Source organism: Saccostrea echinata, unplaced genomic scaffold (genome assembly GCF_033153115.1).
Source record: "Saccostrea echinata isolate AGI-Se365-2 ecotype Australia unplaced genomic scaffold, CSIRO_AGI_Sech_v1 ptg000003l, whole genome shotgun sequence".
Classification (NCBI taxonomy): Eukaryota; Metazoa; Mollusca; class Bivalvia; order Ostreida; family Ostreidae; genus Saccostrea; species Saccostrea echinata.
The window spans coordinates 8,945,133-8,962,966 of record NW_026889752.1 but is presented as its reverse complement, the minus strand read 5'-3'; the positions used below and the strand labels follow the sequence as shown (position 1 = coordinate 8,962,966).

At 32.9% G+C, this 17,834-nt stretch overlaps 2 protein-coding genes across 2 annotated transcripts; one reads left to right on the top strand and one right to left on the bottom strand.

The window, feature by feature from the left end:
- Nucleotides 1-3,169: 3,169 nt before the first annotated feature.
- LOC133178844 (uncharacterized) lies at nucleotides 3,170-4,676 on the bottom strand. The gene is made up of 2 exons (XM_061313519.1): nucleotides 4,060-4,676; nucleotides 3,170-3,958 (listed from the first exon to the last, which is right to left on the bottom strand). The coding sequence occupies exons 1-2, from the start codon at nucleotides 4,674-4,676 to the stop codon at nucleotides 3,274-3,276; spliced, it is 1,302 nt and encodes a 433-aa protein (XP_061169503.1). The 3' UTR covers nucleotides 3,170-3,273.
- Nucleotides 4,677-13,903: 9,227 nt separating this feature from the next.
- Nucleotides 13,904-17,610, top strand: LOC133178555 (actin-like). Its single transcript, XM_061313262.1, has 2 exons — nucleotides 13,904-14,029; nucleotides 16,607-17,610. Exons 1-2 carry the CDS (start codon nucleotides 13,904-13,906, stop codon nucleotides 17,606-17,608), a joined length of 1,128 nt encoding a protein of 375 aa, XP_061169246.1. The 3' UTR covers nucleotides 17,609-17,610.
- The last annotated feature ends 224 nt before the right edge of the window (nucleotides 17,611-17,834 follow it).

The following is a 17,834-nucleotide window of genomic DNA, read 5'->3' as shown; positions in this document are numbered from 1 at the left end:
TCAAAGGTTTTTACAACGCTTAGATCTGTAGCTCTCTGCTTTATCTGTCCGAATTTTCTCACAGCTCTGCAGCTACTTCAATCATAGATCTTTTCTCATGTTAAAATAATCAGGAAGCAGTAACTCGTCTTTCTCTGTCATCACATATTACATTCTAAAAATCAGACTCTCTCTCTCTCTCTCTCTCTCTCTCTCTCTCTCTCTCTCTCTCTCTTTAAACGATTCTTTTGAAAAAAATAATGAGTGTGTTGTTGCTATCTCAATGTAAATTTAATTAGAAGAAATAAAATATTTGTTCAATACTTTCTGATTTTATTTATTTTTGTTGTCTGTCATACGTATATGCCATTTTCATCAAAGGGTGTTTATTAGAAAGAAAAATAAACACAATGTCTCAATAATTCCTTAACAGCCCTCGTATATGGCTTGAATTAGCTTTACAGCTTAATTTTACTATAAAGCGTAATTAACTTAATAAAATAATTCGATTAAGCTATTTTTTTTATATCATACTTTTTAAATGTATTATGTTTCAGCATATTAAAAAAAACTGCATTTTAGAGAAACGGTTAAGATTCTAAACAATGAACTATTCTGAAAACAATGCATGGAAAAATGTGTCACCTCTCGTGCATTTCAATAATTGCAGTAAAGTCGGTAATGTCTTCGTGCTATATAGAACGGTTGATTTGCGACCAAAAAAGCATGCCTATTTGGCTCAACATGAAATATTGATTGTTTATAATTCAGCGCAGTGTGAAATATATTTAATTCTTTCACATCACATAGAGTATATAGACTAAATACCCAAACAATGCTTTAATTATGTGGCTCTGAACTGACGTTGTCTACAATGCAATGTCGACGATGTCGACATGCAGTGTTGAAATAATAACAATGTAGACGATGTAAACGCGATATCCCATCAGCATTGTCTACATTGTCGACGATATCGTCATACAATGTACAAATAATAACAAAGTAGACGATGTAAAGACGATATCGCATCATCATTGTCTACATTGCATTGTTGACGATGTCTTTATAATGAATAAAAGCAATATAGACTATGTAATCTCGATATCGTGTCAACATTGTCGACATTGTGATGCCGACGATGTCAACGATGTAAACAATGAAAAAGAAGGCAATGTTAATACAGTATCCACTTGATATGGAAATAATAACAAGGTAGATGGCGTAAACACGATATCATGTCAACATTGTCTACATTGCGATGTCGAAAATATCGAATTGATAAAGTGAAATGGACATGAATGTCTGAACTGTTTAAAAATGGCGTCATAATAACATATGAGTCATGTTACTGCAAACTTGAGCTAGCATGATGTGGAGAGTGTCATAACTTTTATATTCCTATAACGTGACGTACACATTTTTTACGTTAATGTTAAATTCAGATACCCTGATTGTTGTTTTAAGCTCATTGTACAATCTGATGGTGGATATTTGTAATAATATCGAGGATACTAAAATCCCCAAACCTTATTGCACATCTACATCACATTACTAATCATATTCCAAAAGATGATATGCGTACTACGTTAAAATCTACGAGAAGTTCTGGTAACAAGGTTATTGTGGAAAAACGTCCTTGTTCGACAGACCCCTAGATAGCCTCTAGAATATATCATTATCTGCAAGTATTGCATTAAAAATAACTTGAAGGTATAAGAAAGGTGATTTGACTACTGAATAAAATGAAAGAGAGGTTCTGGGAACAGTTTTATTCCCCAGCATGAAAATAAAAATTGCGAAACCTTATTGCTTCATATCTACTTCATACCACCAAAAGATGATTTGGCTTCTGTGTAAATAGAAGAAGAAATCTGTGAACCAGATTTTTGTAGAAAAAAGTCTTTTTTGACACTTTCCCTCCATTTTTTTAGAAAATGTAGGCATACAAATTAAGGAATGCATGTTTTTATGTTTTTATTTATTTTTTTTTCATTAATTTTAAACTCGGTTAAGTAGCTTAATAATAAACAAAATGTATCGGTGAACGAATAAAGTAAACGTGGATCAAAAAGGTTTTTAGACTTCTAAGACGATGTTATGTTGTTATTATTGCTGTTTTACATGGAAAGTAACATTTTTAGTAATGTCTGGTAAGGTATTGAAGAATATAAGTATGATGTGGTATGATATACATGAACATAGACAATTGCGAACTTACCTCGTGTACAACACCAAAAAATATGTATTAAAGTCTGATGTCCCAAACTTTATTTTCCAACAAATACATCTGATTTGGATTACAATGAGTTATGATCACACCTGGCTTCAAAGGATAAACATTGAAAAATATTCCGGATTCCATAAACTCGAGTTATCTTTCGCTGGACGAGTTAATGTTTTATTAGAACAGCCAGGTATGACCCGTCCAATTTTGCTCTGTAATTTTCAACAATAGTGTATCATTGGCTTTGAGTGAGTGTTTTGATGTTTAGTCGGGGACAACGGGCAAAGTTTCCTATGCAATTAAAGGATGCCCAAATACTATAGGCAGATCGAAAAAACAGTTCCTGAGAAGTGCGTAACTCTGGGCAATAATTGAGTGAAAATAATATTTATGTCTGCTCTGATCATTTTTGGACATGCAAGCATTAAGTCCTAATAGTATTCCTGACAGGAAAGAGGGAAAATGACGACAAACAACGAACGACAAAGAACAGCATAGTAAGTGATAGTGAAGCTCCAAGTCCCTTGAACTTACGCTGCTATCTCGAAGTAGATAGTACCAAAAGTGCACCATTATATAAATATTGCATGCTAGCTAGGGTAACATTGGAAATTGTCACCCCAAGAAAACCATTGTTGACCGAGGCGTCGCCTCGGTCAACAATGGTTTTCTTGGGGTGACAATTTCCAATGTCGCCTCGGTCAACAATGGTTTTCTTGAGGTGACAATTTCCAATGTTACCCTAGCTAGCATGCAATATTTATTACATTATACTGAATGTCATATATAAAATGTTTCACTGTATATGTATCAAAATGAAAAAACTTTACTTTTTTAAAAATGTCTTTCTTTAATCATAAGTCAACTGAATTCAATCAATATCACAGAACACTGTGTTGAAAGAAATAAATATCACATAACACCATGTTTTTAATTAAATAAACATCATATAACATATAACATTAACTGAACAAATGGATATCTCAGAACAAATGGATATCTCAGAACAAATGGATATCACAGTTTGAATGGAACATAATATTAAGGATCAGTTCAAAGAAGTTCACTATTTACTTTGGGGGTACAAAGTTGAAATGAACCACACAGTTATTGAGAGATGGGTATACATTAATTCCCATTGAACTGACATTGGTGGGTACTGAATTTAAGTTTAACAAATTTAGTGGCTGTGGAGATTCCACCGATTTCTCCTGGTTTGTGGGAACTTCTGAAAATGTACTGTCATTAAATATAGCATCGAGTTCCTCCATAGTTATATCTTCTAAAGCAACGTTTTCATTCTCTTTCTGATCATCTCGTGATCCTAGAACTCCACTTAAACAGTCTGACATTTCCCGTTTCTTTGGATCACTGAGTCGACAAGCATAACTTCTAATTGAAGCTTCACTTTTATGGCCTGATGCTCTCATAATATGCCGTGCTTCTATCCCCGCATCATCAAGAGCTGTTACGGCAGTAGCTCTGATGGAATGGTTGGTGTACATGTTGGAAAGATTTCCAAGTTTGGAGATCGCTGACATCATGGTTCCCAGAGTGTTCTTTCCTATAGCTGCACGACAATACCACACCCTGTTTGACTCGAGATATGAATCCAAAGGACGCTGCCATAGAGCATCAAGCTTGAGGTGCAGTTTATCTAAATATTTCTTGAAAGATGCTACAGGACACATCACATTTCCTGGCTGTGCGTACATTCTACCCTCACCAATAGTGTCATCAGGGGTTCCATCAACACTACAATATTTCAAGAAAATATAAATTTATTTTCTAAAGCAAAATTTCAAATGTAATATATATGTATATAAATATAAATATAATTGGTTCATAAGTGTTACCTGTGATTTTTATCAGCCTCGTCAACAGCTTGGAATACAAACTGTCGCCCACAGGAATCTGTGTTGACTCCAAATGTTGATTTTGTCATGTATCTTAAATTTTCTCGCCCCCCACGACACATATAAAACATAACATCAAACCAGACTTTCATCTGCAGGCCACATGGTGTATTTATGTTAAATACTACACTGTCTGAGTTGTAAAGTTTTCTCAGGTCCTCTTGAGTAATCGGAGGTTTGTGGACGATGGAGCCATATCCCTTTTTTTTCATGTCCGTAACTTTTGCCTTGAATACTTTTTTGCAGTCGCTAAATTCTGGATCATTGATATCAATCTTGCAAGTTTCTTTCAAGTATTTGGAAAGTCCATACTTAATACTCTGAAGGGAAGTTACCTTCAAATTATCCCCGGATTTTGATCTGATCGACACGAAAAAAAGTCTCAAATTTTCATTTAGTTGATCCTTCAAGAAACTCTCAAACTCTTGGTTGATGTTTTTCTGGGTCAGGAATGACCGGAATAAATTTACCGACCTTTTTATGGTCCTCTGTGTACTCTTCGAATCTTTTTCTTCGATTAAACATTTAATATGGTCTTCATCAACGCTTGCGAACATTATGATTTTCGATTCAGACGATTTTCGTTTGGTTTACCAATCTATGTTGATTTAATTAGTTGAAGACGCTTTATGACAACGCTCGTTTCAAACGCTTAAATGATACCTGTCGAAAAGTATGGTGAACCGTACGCGCAGAAATTCTGCGCAGTCACTATTTTTTTGGAATATTACCCGTCGTCAAGCAATGTTAACTGTTGCTAAGTTCTGTCACGCAGGAGGGCGTGGTTTTATCATTCAGAGGGTAATAGTATTTTTTAGCAAATGTTTCTCGACCAATCAGATTCAACTAATTTACATGAAAGTATAATATTAACCATTGCTACATGATTATATATAACACATAATAATAAATACAAGAAACAAATATTATTAATGAAAACAATATACAGCATGAATACTTAAACAAAAGTCTTCTTTTTTACTTTTAACTCAAAACTGTTATTTTACATGAAAATATACATCTCATTACAGAGTTGGTTTATCTCCTTTCATCATTTTATCTTCTTTTTTCTTTCAACAACAGTCCCACTGGTGAGTTAAAAATGAAGAACTGAAAGCAATAATCTAAAACGGTCCTAAATAACAGGAGCACGGATCTTTCAATTGGCAACAGAACTTCATTTCTATTATGAATTCTGTCGATGATATTGCAGAAGTTGGGATAAATATGAAGGAAAACCTGAATACTTCGTCAGAGTTATTAAGTGTATTAAGTTTTTTTTAAACCTATATTAAAGAATCATGTTCAAAAATTAAAAGGCAATATGCGCACCATCTATCCTTTCGTTTTTACTTAATCAGAGGTGATCAAACAACAAGAACGACAACATGAACAATGTGTTATGGTTCTAGCAGACAGGGCTCGTAACATATCGTCTTCGTTGTATTCATTGATTGATTGTATGTTGTTTTACGCGTTCGAGAATTTGTTACTCATATAGAGATGTACCATATACCGGTAAAGGGTTTCAAATTCAGATCTTAATTCGGCACTCAGAGCCGTTGATCAGTGAGGGTTTTTTATTGTGCCAACGCCTACAGTGACACGGGGTCTCGGTTTTTAAGGTCTCATCCGAAAGACTCGCAAACATTCACTACAATATGCCGAGCGCTTGGCGAAGGAACAGTTACTATCTATTTATTTTTTTTTCGACTTGGGTCAGTCGAAGCCATGATTCGAACACACGACCTTCCAATCACGGAGCGAGCGCTCTATCGTCTGAGCTATCATGACGGTCTTTTCATTGTAACCTCATTATTTTAACTGTATGTTAGAAGAGCTTGGTTTTAATTTTACATGTAGAAATCCAAATTATACTCACAAATCACTTTCTAACAAAGAAATTCTTCAAAATCACATTTCATTCTTTTATATTTTTAATATTCTAGTCAACAAAGGTGAGTTTGATTATCCATACATATACATGATTCTTATACTTCATGAAAATCCTTACAAAGATACATTACAGTGTCCAGCAAATGCTCTATCAAGCCCCTGTCTTCACTCTTAACAAAAATATCAACTACTGTAATGGAAAAATATCGGACGTACTGCGTGCTACATATTCTGGAAAGTCTTGTAAATCGGATGTGAATTCTCAAAAACTCCAAATAACTCTTTTAAAGAACAAGTCTCAAAAAGGCTTACCTGTGATCCCCGATTACTCCTCAAATTTCGAACATTTATTAAATTTTTCAGAAATTAAATTTTATTATTTACTAATGTCTTTATTATTTGAATCATCATCTAAAAATGTCAAACAATAGATATAGGTAGCAAACGAAGCTGCGTGTTGAAGATAGGGTCCTTTGATTTTCTTAAATATCAAAAGAAATCAGTGACAGGTACACACTTCAAAGCTTTCGTAAACACCGAGCACAGGTTTGTTCAGAGTCGAGTTTGAAATATAATGTGTATATTATACGTGTTAATGTTCAGTGAAAATATCTTTGTTGAACAACCTTGTGCTTTATGTTTTCTAATTAAAAGTATTGTGATGTTGAATCTCTTCGTTGACTTCATTTACATGCGATTAACCTCTTTATGACCTGTTTAGAATCATAACAAGCCACGTGGATTTGCATCGTTACTGCTAAATGCCCCCAGTATACGTGCTAGTTCTCAGTTGAAACGTACTCAGTTTTATATCGGTCACCATGGACTTGTTTGGTTCATCTTGTTATAGCTTTTATTGACAAAGTTTTGTAAATAGAAAATTGTACTTGTAGTTGATTGTGAATCTTGAACATATAATTCGTCTTTGAAAGAAAAATATCATACTAAGATCTTCTTTTTTTATAGTATCTAATCTAAATGTCTCCGCCCATTTCATGTAATAGAGAAACCGTAGTCTGATTGGGGGGGAATGTTCCGGCATTTTTTAGTGCAGTAGGTGTTAAAAAATGGCTTGTATTTTTTATATGTTTATTTATTCATTATATATACACAACGTTTTAATTAGAAATACTTCGTCATACACAATGAAAACAAACAAAATACCCTAGGCTTATATTTAACCGGTAAACCATGGGTGTAAAAAGGGACGACACTATTATACTTAAGTAGAATACTCCTTTAAAATCAACAATTTTTGCAAGAGTCAGTAACATCAAAACTTTCAACCTTTGCTCACTTTAGACAACGTTAACTTCCTCACGATAAATTAAAAAAAAAAACCTAGGCTTTTGACATCATAGACAATATTTCTTCAATAAATATAGATTGGTCATCAACAAAATCACTTTGTTAAAAATCAAGGAATCTGAATCTACACAATGTTACTCTGAAGTTGATATTCAAAAGAAGTGCTGGAATTCCTCATTGACATTATTCATATAGTCTTTGGAGACCAGGTCTTACAGCAAGTTGTTGAAATTAATTGTGCTCCTTTATTACCATCCTTTTTATATTTCTATGAAGCAGAATTTATTCAAAATCTTCTATATTAGGATAAGAAAACATTTGCTGTGACATTCAGATGTATCGACGACATGTTATTGATTAACATTAGTTTCGGCCATTCATATGACGACTCCATATATCCCAAAAAACTCAAAATAAAAGACACCACAGAGTCTGCCATATCTGTTTAATATTTGGATGTTTTACTGACTAATTGATTGATGATTAGGGGCAACTAACGACTAAATTGTATGATAAACGAAATGACTTCAGTTTTTCCATCGTCAACTGTCCTTATTTATTATATAGTAATAGTTAGCAAATTATGTTTACGTCTTCCAACTTTTTCGATTCTCTAGCACATGCTCTGTGTACGTTAATTTTATTTAATGAAGCAAGCTATTGACAGATAAGGTGATGTTACAGGAATTTCAACAACCTCGTTTTAAGTCATAATTTCTTTTTATGTTTCTATATTGTTTAACGTCCCTGTCGAGAATTTTTCACTCATATGGAGACGCCAACACTTGCAGTGGAAAACTGCAAATTTTAACCTCTATTCGGCACTCAGGGCCATTGAGCAGTGACGGATCATTTTCGTGCCAACACCTACTGCAACAGGGGACCTCGGTTTACTAGTATACCTTCTCATTCGAAGGACCGGTCTCCAAATCCCGCATTGGATTCGAACCCGCGACGTAAGCATCAACTCCTTACTCTGCGACTCTAGAACAGACGCTCTAACCATTCCACCACGCGGACGATCAGAATTTCGTAAATTCTATGGTCATTATTATGCATACATGTCCTATCATTGGGTCGTACATGTAAATATGCTGACGCCTTTCATATCAATGAATTCTTTGTTTCATACTAAATTTGACACGGAAAATTCCGTTTACCTGGTACATAGGGCTCAGGGCAGAGTGACTGGTGGATAGAGGAAGCTTTCGTTTTGACACCTGATCCCACCTCTGGAATTTTTTTTTCTGGGGGGGGGGGGGGGAGGGTCCTTAAATTATACCCTGTTCACAGATTTTTATTCTTTGTAGATTTTTTTTTAGATCGACCAATGTTCGTTACCTTTTTTCCTTTATAATACTGAATCCGTAAATGCCTACTCCTTACTCTCCTGATAAACTCCAGACAGACACCAATCGGTTTCCATAAGAGATACAGGGGAATATATTCTTTTGAAGTAAACACTACCATTTGAAACGAAGAAATGATTCTGTTCTTCAAAACGTGCAATTTTTTTTTTTTTTTTCAGATAATATTTCCTGCCCCAAAAATATCTTTATATAATGTTTTCCGCTTCACATATCTTTAAAGACATTCTTGCACATAAGCATGCAAATGGTTTTTTAACATGTTTACAATGTTTTCAAAGAAGGACGAATATTGAAACATGAACTTTGTATCGAAGGTGAGAACCTCGGTTTCTCGGAACACCAAATAAGCACGTATTATCTTAACTTTATACTGACCTCAGCTACTTATATTACGTGTACTTATACACAAAAGTATATTTAGAAAACATTTGTCCCAAATTTTGTCGTTTCTTCGTAGATATGTACAAAAATTAGTTCCCCCAAAATAATAAGAAAATATTCTGCAGAATTGCCAGAATCTAATCAGGCACCCTTTAATCTGATACATGAACTTATTTCTTTAGTAATTTTTTTTTTAATTTTTTTTATCTTTTTTATTATTTTTATTGTCTTATTTTGTAGGCGATATTATGGTGACCAATCATAGGTCGCTTAATTGTATGAAGTTCATCTTTTGATAGTATATTGAAAATTGGAAAGAAACCATAAGGACTTTGCCTTTTGAATTTAAAGGTTGTATGTCTTGAAACTATTATTTGTATGTTGCCAGTAATTTCGATTAATGAAATATGAGGAAAAAAATCTGAAATAACGCAGAAATCACGAAGCTTTCGGATGTGTTTAAAACATTTGATTAAATCAAACGTCGAAATAAGTTTTGATCTGAAGGCCTCGTGCAACAAACTTTCCAATATTAACAATATTAAATGATATAGGTACCAAACCTTTGTTTATATCACTTCAATTAATAAATTAAGTCATATAGTTTTTTATCAATGTTTCACAATATTTTCGTATAAGGTGGCGAAAATTATTTACAGATTTATGAGTACATTTATAAAAATGAGAATTGTGAACACCATTGAAAAACTGCAATCCTAAATATTGTAGAAATCTGGTATATATATATATATATATATATATATATATATATATATATATATATATATATATATATATATATATATATATATATATATATATATATATATATATATATATATATATATATATATATTCAAGGTGTTTAATTAAATAATATATTTTTTGATGAAAATTAAAAGGTAAGCTTTATCCTAGAGCAGCAAAAAATATATCACTTTAACCACTGGCATTGTTGTTTCCATAGTTATACACTACAATGTACATGTAGCAAGTAATCCCAGTTTTTGAATTTGTTTTGAATTTTTGAATTAACACCATTGATATGTTGTTTCTGAATGCAAATGACATTACAGCCTTATGGTATTTGGTAAAAATGACGAAAATATCATTTCCCAATAATGTGCCAGAAATAAATATTTTTTGTCAGGTAGTATATGAGATATTGAAAAGGTTCGCATTTTTCTGGGACAACCGTCGTACATTTGCTCAAGCTCTTGTTTGGGACTGATTTTTTCCCATATTCGAATCCTTAGGAATATTCTTCCAAATATGGACTTAAATCAAGGTTTATTTTTAAAATATAGGAATTATGAAAAATTATTTATTTGTTTATGTACAGTCCATTTCAAAGCTCGTTGGAAGGGGGGGGGGGATGAAAGAAGAAATTATTTGCTAGCTTAATATTGTATTGTAGAATTTAATGTTTTATGTCTGTGGTGTAAACAGTGATAGACATTTGGTTTATCATGATCAGGCTGTGAATGTTACCCATCAAGAGTTCCAATCAATTATCATTAAAGAAATTGAAAACTTAAAAGCATTAATATGACCATACCAAATCTTTCTCAATGTTTTAAAGGAAAAAACTAATTTTCAGAAAGGGCATGTTAATAATTTAAAAAATATTTCCATACTGTATTTTTTTAATATTGCACATAAGAACGTGCTTGAAAATTTACTCGCTATTAATTTTCTTTCAATCAAATATAAATCATATTAAAAATTTTTATATGTAGCAGTTTTTTTGTTTTTGTTTTTTTACCTGTTGCGTTGCCAATACAATGACAAACATATTTTCCATGATGATCTTTACAAGTCCCTCCGTTTTGGCATAGATTACTTCAAATCTTTTTGCTGTTGCGAAAATAACACATACGATTATTAGCTTTTATCTCTTCTTGAGAAAATTACAACAAGTTTATATCATTCATATCAAAGTTTTCTTTTCTTTATCTCTTTTATTAACACAATAAGTTTTATGCATAAGAACTACCATGGCATTTTTTGTTTGAAAGCACGTAGCGAGAGAGAGAGAAAGAGAGAGTTATAGACCGGGTGCTTTTTAACAGCAATATGATGATATACAGCCTTTTTTTTTTGTTTTGTTTAAACACAAACACATGTGACAAAAGTCAATTCAAATAGCATCATACTCAAATTACCTAACCACACCGAACCAAGGTATGCGATGCATTATAATGTTAATAATAGGTTGACGTTAAGTAGGAATGTTTTTAACAAGACCATGTTTCTACCAAAGTATGGAGATATCTGGTTTTAAGGTATTCGAAATCATTTGCGGCATTTTTTTTTTTTTCATTTCAGCACTGTATCGCCTTGCAGCTAATTTAAAAAGCACATGCCTCTTATTAACTGCTCAACGATTCCATTGTTCACACTTACACAAAATACCTGGGCCGTTCAAAAATTATTTCTGACGTAAGCAAGTAATAACAGAAATATTGGGATTCCTCTCAGATGCGATCCCTATGAAAACAACTGCACGTCTCATGATCTGACAGAGCAGCGAACTTTTCTCAAATTGTGTGTAAGCTCGAGAAAAACACCAACATTGACCCAGATATGCTTGTTGAAGAATCCTGAAGTGAAACCAGCGATATTCCCGAAATATGTCTACAAATAGCATAAGATAATTTTAGACGGTTAAGGACCTTAGTAAATGGTTATTCGGGAGGGGACAAAAGAAGATCATCGACGAAAACTTGATCCGGATTGTTAAGAACGAGATTGAGAGTGACCTCACACAAAACTTCAGAAATATCAGCAGTATTGGGGTTTTCTCTTGTCTGATATGTACGTATTCAAACAATAACAAAGAAAAATTAATGTCAAATGTTCCTTCTTGCATGTCCGTACACAGAGGTAGAATTCATAAACCTTGTTTATATAAGACTGGCACAATTTTTCTTGTTACAAGGTCAAAACGATGTATATTTGCAAGTCTTGAATTTTCATGCCTTTTTTTAAGATATGAGCGTTAACCAAAGCTTTGCAACAAATTTTGTGTGGCTACACCGTCACGGTGGTGTAAGAGTTCTAATTTAGAATAACATTGCCAATACCTTTTTACAGAAGGTCAATATTATCATTTTCCTTGTGTTATTGATTGAGTTTGATCAATCAAAACCTATCATCAATGTATTTACTGTTTTTATCATTTTAAATTAAATGTATTCCAAGTTTTCCTTTGGTTACCTCTTACTCAGAGATATATTTTAAATAATTTCTTTATAGCATTAGTGACAACAAGGTGAAATGCTTTTGTGAGAGTAGTTTGTTTGATTTTCATAGTCTTTATGCATGTTATGAAGGCTCAATAAAAATTATTTTTCCGGCCAGGGTTATTAATACATGCTTTAAATAGACTCTCATCCTATCAAGATTGAGGCTTAATTTTCAGACTTTTCCGGCTGTTACCATGGCAACTAAGAAATAGAGTTACTTAATTCCATTTGATATATGTTTCTGGTCCCAAGTTGTAATAAAAGGCAAAGTTCATAAAAATCTGTAACCATGGGTGTCAAAAAAGTTTAAGTGGTTACAGAGAATAGCTCTTGAATGGTCATTGTCCTTTAAGGAGGGATTCTTGTTTGGTTTCTGACTAGATGAAATATTCAAAGCATATGTGTTTATATATCTTATATACATGTTTTTTTTTTTTTTTTCAGATGTAAGGAATCTAAAAGTTAAATTTTTCTTTCCTCATCGTTATTGTACAACTTTAAATAGAAATGGTAAACTGAGTTTGAAATGTAGGAAATTCTGTTCAGCCAGTATCTATTTTAAATAAATTATGTCAATTTGGTACTTTGGTAGTATCGTCTGATAAACCCTTTACGGTAATATCTTTTTATGCAAAAAGAAAAACATTAATTTTTTTGAAGTAGAAGTATGCATCGCATGATTGACAACAGTAATTTTTATTCTTAATGCCAAAGAAAGAGATAATGACCTTGACATATCCTTCCTTCAAAAATAAAACAGTCAATTTTAATCTACTTGATGTCATCACTTAGTGATAATGTCTTCTTGAATCTATAAAATTTCAGTAATTTTTAGATATGAGAAGAATCCCTCCTTAATGATAGTCGAATGTGGAAAAGAAATTAGGTTTTTTTTTTATCAATTGTACAGAAACATATTTAGATATGCTGGGATAATATAAAAGAAAACCAATTGCAAAGTATATAGATCTTGCTTCAGTAAGTGTGTTTCTAGTCTGTTTCAATGACAGGAATCTTAAACTCGCACTGGATAAATTTCAGAAATTCTTTTAAGCTGGTCCATTTTTGCTTTTCTTTTCATAATGTCCCAATTAAGTGCAGGTGTGAATCTTCTTTTGTTGAATCATTTTGATGCGCTATAATACTTTCCATATAAAATTTCGTAAAAATCTGTTCATTTTTTAAAACTTCTTTTGAACAAAGAAATAGAGATATAAACATAAGGGGATAAAGGATTATCCTAATTTTGACTTAGTTTTGGGATGTGATAGAACAATGATTTTTTTTTTTTAAATTTGCTGTTATACATTTGAGTCCTTTCAAGCCAATGCATGGTGTGAGATTAATGTGTCATGTCTTTTAAACAGGTAAGTTAATACATCCTTACCTAACTGCATTCGAGATGGGCACTTCGTACCTCACTTACAGATTTCTTTTGTGAATGATTAAATAATTTCAAGATATTAACAATGATGCTTTTTCCATATAAGGCAATATTTTGTACTTTACTTTATTGGACTGCATTTTTCTAAGAACGCCTTACCTTCCTTTATAAGCAATGCACACTTAAGAAAATCCAAAATGGACAACAAAGACGCAACGGCTTTAGTTATTGACAATGGATCTGGAATGTGCAAAGCTGGATTCGCCGGGGACAATGCCCCTAGAACTGTGTTTCCCTTCATTAGGGAACGCCCAAGACACCAGGTAAAGAAAATTTTGATAGGAATGAAATTTTTTTTCTTATTCACTCGCTATAATTTTCAGACATGATGGCAATTTCTTAAATTACTCGGATAACATTGTCTTGCATTTATACTAGGTCTTCAAATTTATAACAACTAAATACTTTTACATTTATTCGATTAAATTCAGGCCAAAATACGAGAAATATTTAAGTACAAGAATTAGGATGTGTCCTAATGTAGAGAAAAATACAGCCCGAAATAAAATAAATGCAATAAAACCAATGCAAATATCATCCACAATAATAATTATTCGAATTGTACGAATGCACCCTAAGCAATTTAATATGTACTAAAAATTCAAGGATGTACAAGTACCGATCATTTATTGTTCAAGTCATTTGCATGAATTAGATTGGAGGAAATTATGGACCCATTTTATACACATTCTTCTTAATGTTGCTTTTTTCAACTACTGTGTAATAAAATGTTAACTCTATCAGTTTAAAGACACACAACACATTTGAGTAGATAACTCTTGCGAAGTAAATCAAAAGTTTAACATGGCGTCGAATTTGACGTAAATTACGAGGGTTGTCCCAGAAAAACGCGAATTTTGTAGATATTTCATAAACTACCTGACCAAAATTATTCATTTTTTGCATAATGCTGGGAAATGATATTTTTGTCGTTTTGGCTAAATAAAATAAAGGTCCTATGCCATTTGCATTTATAAACAACATTGAAAGGGTGTTCACTATCAATGGTTGGCACACGGCAATTTCTTGACATTCACAAATAGCATTGACAGCAATGTTTTCTTTACGAGGGTCGTTCAATAAATAATGCAATAGGTCATCTAAAAGTAAGAGAAGTACATAATACATATTCTAAACATTTTTCAATCCCTCAAAGCGTTCCCTATTACCCTTTACACATGTCTTAAGTCTTTGTACCTATGACCAGAAAACCTCAGCATACTCATCTAAAGGGATGCCCCAGAGACACTGATGAATATCACTTCCCATGACATATCTAATATTGTACAATCTTCTTTTGAATGTTTTCATGTGTTTTTGGGATAAGAAGATCTCACAATGGCTTAGATCTAGCGAATATAGGGGATGGCAAAGCTCTTCAAAATTTCTTTTCTTCAGAATCTCATTTATTTCTCTGTGCTTTTTTTGCAGCACCATTGCCAGGTGGAAGAAAATTACCGTTGGGGCGGTATTTGGACTTCCTTTGCAGGAAATTTGTTTACCTTTCCTCAGTGCAATTTGAACATTAAAATACCCATTGATGGTCCTTCCCTTGGGTGCATGTACATGTTTTACTGGACCTCTTAAAAAAATGAAAATTAATCAAACATGCTTGGAGCCCTTGCTTCTCTTTACAATAACAAGGACGATGGCCTTTTTTCTTTGATTCCACATTTTATTATTGATCTTCCTTTCTGGCTATACAAAGTGCACCAATGTTTCGTCATCCATCATGCAAATTTAGCAAATCTTCTATTTCGTTAAAATATTTGTTTTTAAATAGACCGTTGGTACATTTAATGCGTGTTTTCTCTTAGGCAATTTTAAGAAATATTAGAAATATTATTATATTCATTTCCGTTGTCAATATTCTATAAAATGTTGTGATGATGAAATGCTTAGTGTCTTGGCAATGTCTTTCGATGTTATTCTGACATTTTCAGATATCATGTTGCACAAAGCATCGATAATTTTTGGTGTCCTTACAAATTTTAATCGACCAATTTGACTGTTATATTTTAACTCTCCTTTTTTAATTTTGAATTTTTGATTCAAAATGAAAACTATACAGCATTAAAGACTATTCTTTCCACATATAAAAACATGTCATTGATATGAGTTCTTTGGCGATTTATGTAAAGAGGCACAGTTTTCACATACTCTCTCATTTTCATCTTCTTGGCTGAGATCATTTTTAACAATTTTCGGCTCAGTGTAGTGACCATTCTTTGCGAGGACAATAGGAAAAATCATGGGGTTTTCTGTGATTAGAAGCACTTTAATTGAACGTTTCAAATGTGAAAAAATAAAATTAGACAGATCTACATTTACTATGATATGTTTTTTGTTGCATTATTTATTGAACGACCCTTGTATTACCAGGCTATACGGAAATATGACGTTACAAATATTATATCCTTAAAAACTTTATAATCTAAAGTACTCGTGTGTAAAAAAAAAAAATCAATACTCTGACATCATAAAGAACAAAAACATGACGTTGTATGCACAAAACTATTAATTATAATTAATAGTTAATAATTAGTTAATTAGTTAATAATTAATAATAATTGATTATTTGCTTGTAAATTGCAATTTTTTTTTTTTAGATTATAGATTATTTCGTCTTAAGAAGAAGCAAATTATAATTAATAGTTAGTGAATAGTTTATTAGTTAGTAATTAATAATAATTGATTATTTGCTTGTAAATTGTTTGTTTTCTTTTTTTTTAGATTATAGATCATTTCGTCTTAAGAAGAAGCAAATATCAAACACATGTTGTCGACAAATGGATCCAAGAATTGATAATTTACAATAGTTTTTAATTTGGAATTTTCAGGGTGTTATGGTTGATAATTATCTGCATAGCTATGTCGGGGACGAGGCCCAACGCAAGAGGGGTATTCTCACTCTTAATTACCCCATTGAACTCGGCGTTGTCACCAATTGGGACGACATGGAGAAGATCTGGCATCATACCTTCTATAATGAACTCCGTGTGGCTCCAGAAGAGCATCCTGTCTTTTTAACCGAGGCACCACTCAACCCCAAAGCCAACAGAGAAAAGATGACACAGATTATGTTCGAAACTTTTAATTTTCCAGCCATGTACATAGCTCTTCAGACTGTTCTCTCTTTGTATGCTTCTGGTCGTACAACTGGAATTGTACTCGACTCTGGAGATGGCGTCACCCACACAGTACCAATTTATGAGGGCTACGCCTTTCCACACGCCATCATGAGATTGGATCTTGCTGGACGAGATCTGACTAATTACCTTATGAAAATCCTCAAAGAACGCGGTTACTATTTTACAACCACAGATGAAAGAGAAATCGTAAGAGACATTAAAGAGAAATTGTGTTACGTTGCTCTGGACTTTGAACAAGAAATGGCAACAGCTGCGACCTCATCATCCCTCGAGAAGAGGTACGAACTTCCTGATGGTCAGGTCATCACAATTGGTAACGAGAGATTTCGATGTCCAGAAGTCGTGTTCCAACCTTCTTTCCTTGGAATGGAATCTTCTGGTATACATGAAGCAGCATATAGCAGTATCATGAAATGCAACGTTGATATTCGTAAGGACTTGTACGCAAATACAGTACTGTCTGGCGGTTCAACCATGTACCCAGGTATTGCTGACCGTATGCAAAAGGAAATCACCGCTTTGGCTCCTTCCACAATGAAGATCAAGATAATCGCTCCAACTGAGAGGAAATACTCCGTCTGGATTGGTGGTTCTATCCTAGCTTCACTTTCTACCTTCCAGCAGAAGTGGATCAGCAAGCAAGAATATGATGAATGCGGTCCTTCCATTGTGCACAGAAAATGCTTCTAAGAGCTAGTGAACTTGAGCTAAAATCATAGCATATCTCATATACTTCGTTCACTTTGATTAATTATGATTGAAAAATCATAAAAAAAAAATTATTATAATTAAAAATTGTATTCTTTTGTTTCTATAAGCAGAACATTAGAGAGAAAAATAATGGCACACTTTGAACATTGAAATAATAAAATGTTGCACTATTCTCTAGAATAAAGAAAAACAGTTGTAATTATTT

Excerpts from the sequence above, each read along its gene's own strand:
- LOC133178844 (XM_061313519.1), bottom strand. The coding sequence starts at position 4,676 with ATGTTCGCAAGCGTTGATGAAGACCATATTAAATGTTTAATCGAAGAA. Across the intron at positions 3,959-4,059 it reads GAGGCTGATAAAAATCACAG|TGTTGATGGAACCCCTGATG; the intron begins GTAACACTTATG and ends GAAATATTGTAG.
- LOC133178555 (XM_061313262.1), top strand. The coding sequence starts at position 13,904 with ATGGACAACAAAGACGCAACGGCTTTAGTTATTGACAATGGATCTGGA. Across the intron at positions 14,030-16,606 it reads GGGAACGCCCAAGACACCAG|GGTGTTATGGTTGATAATTA; the intron begins GTAAAGAAAATT and ends TGGAATTTTCAG.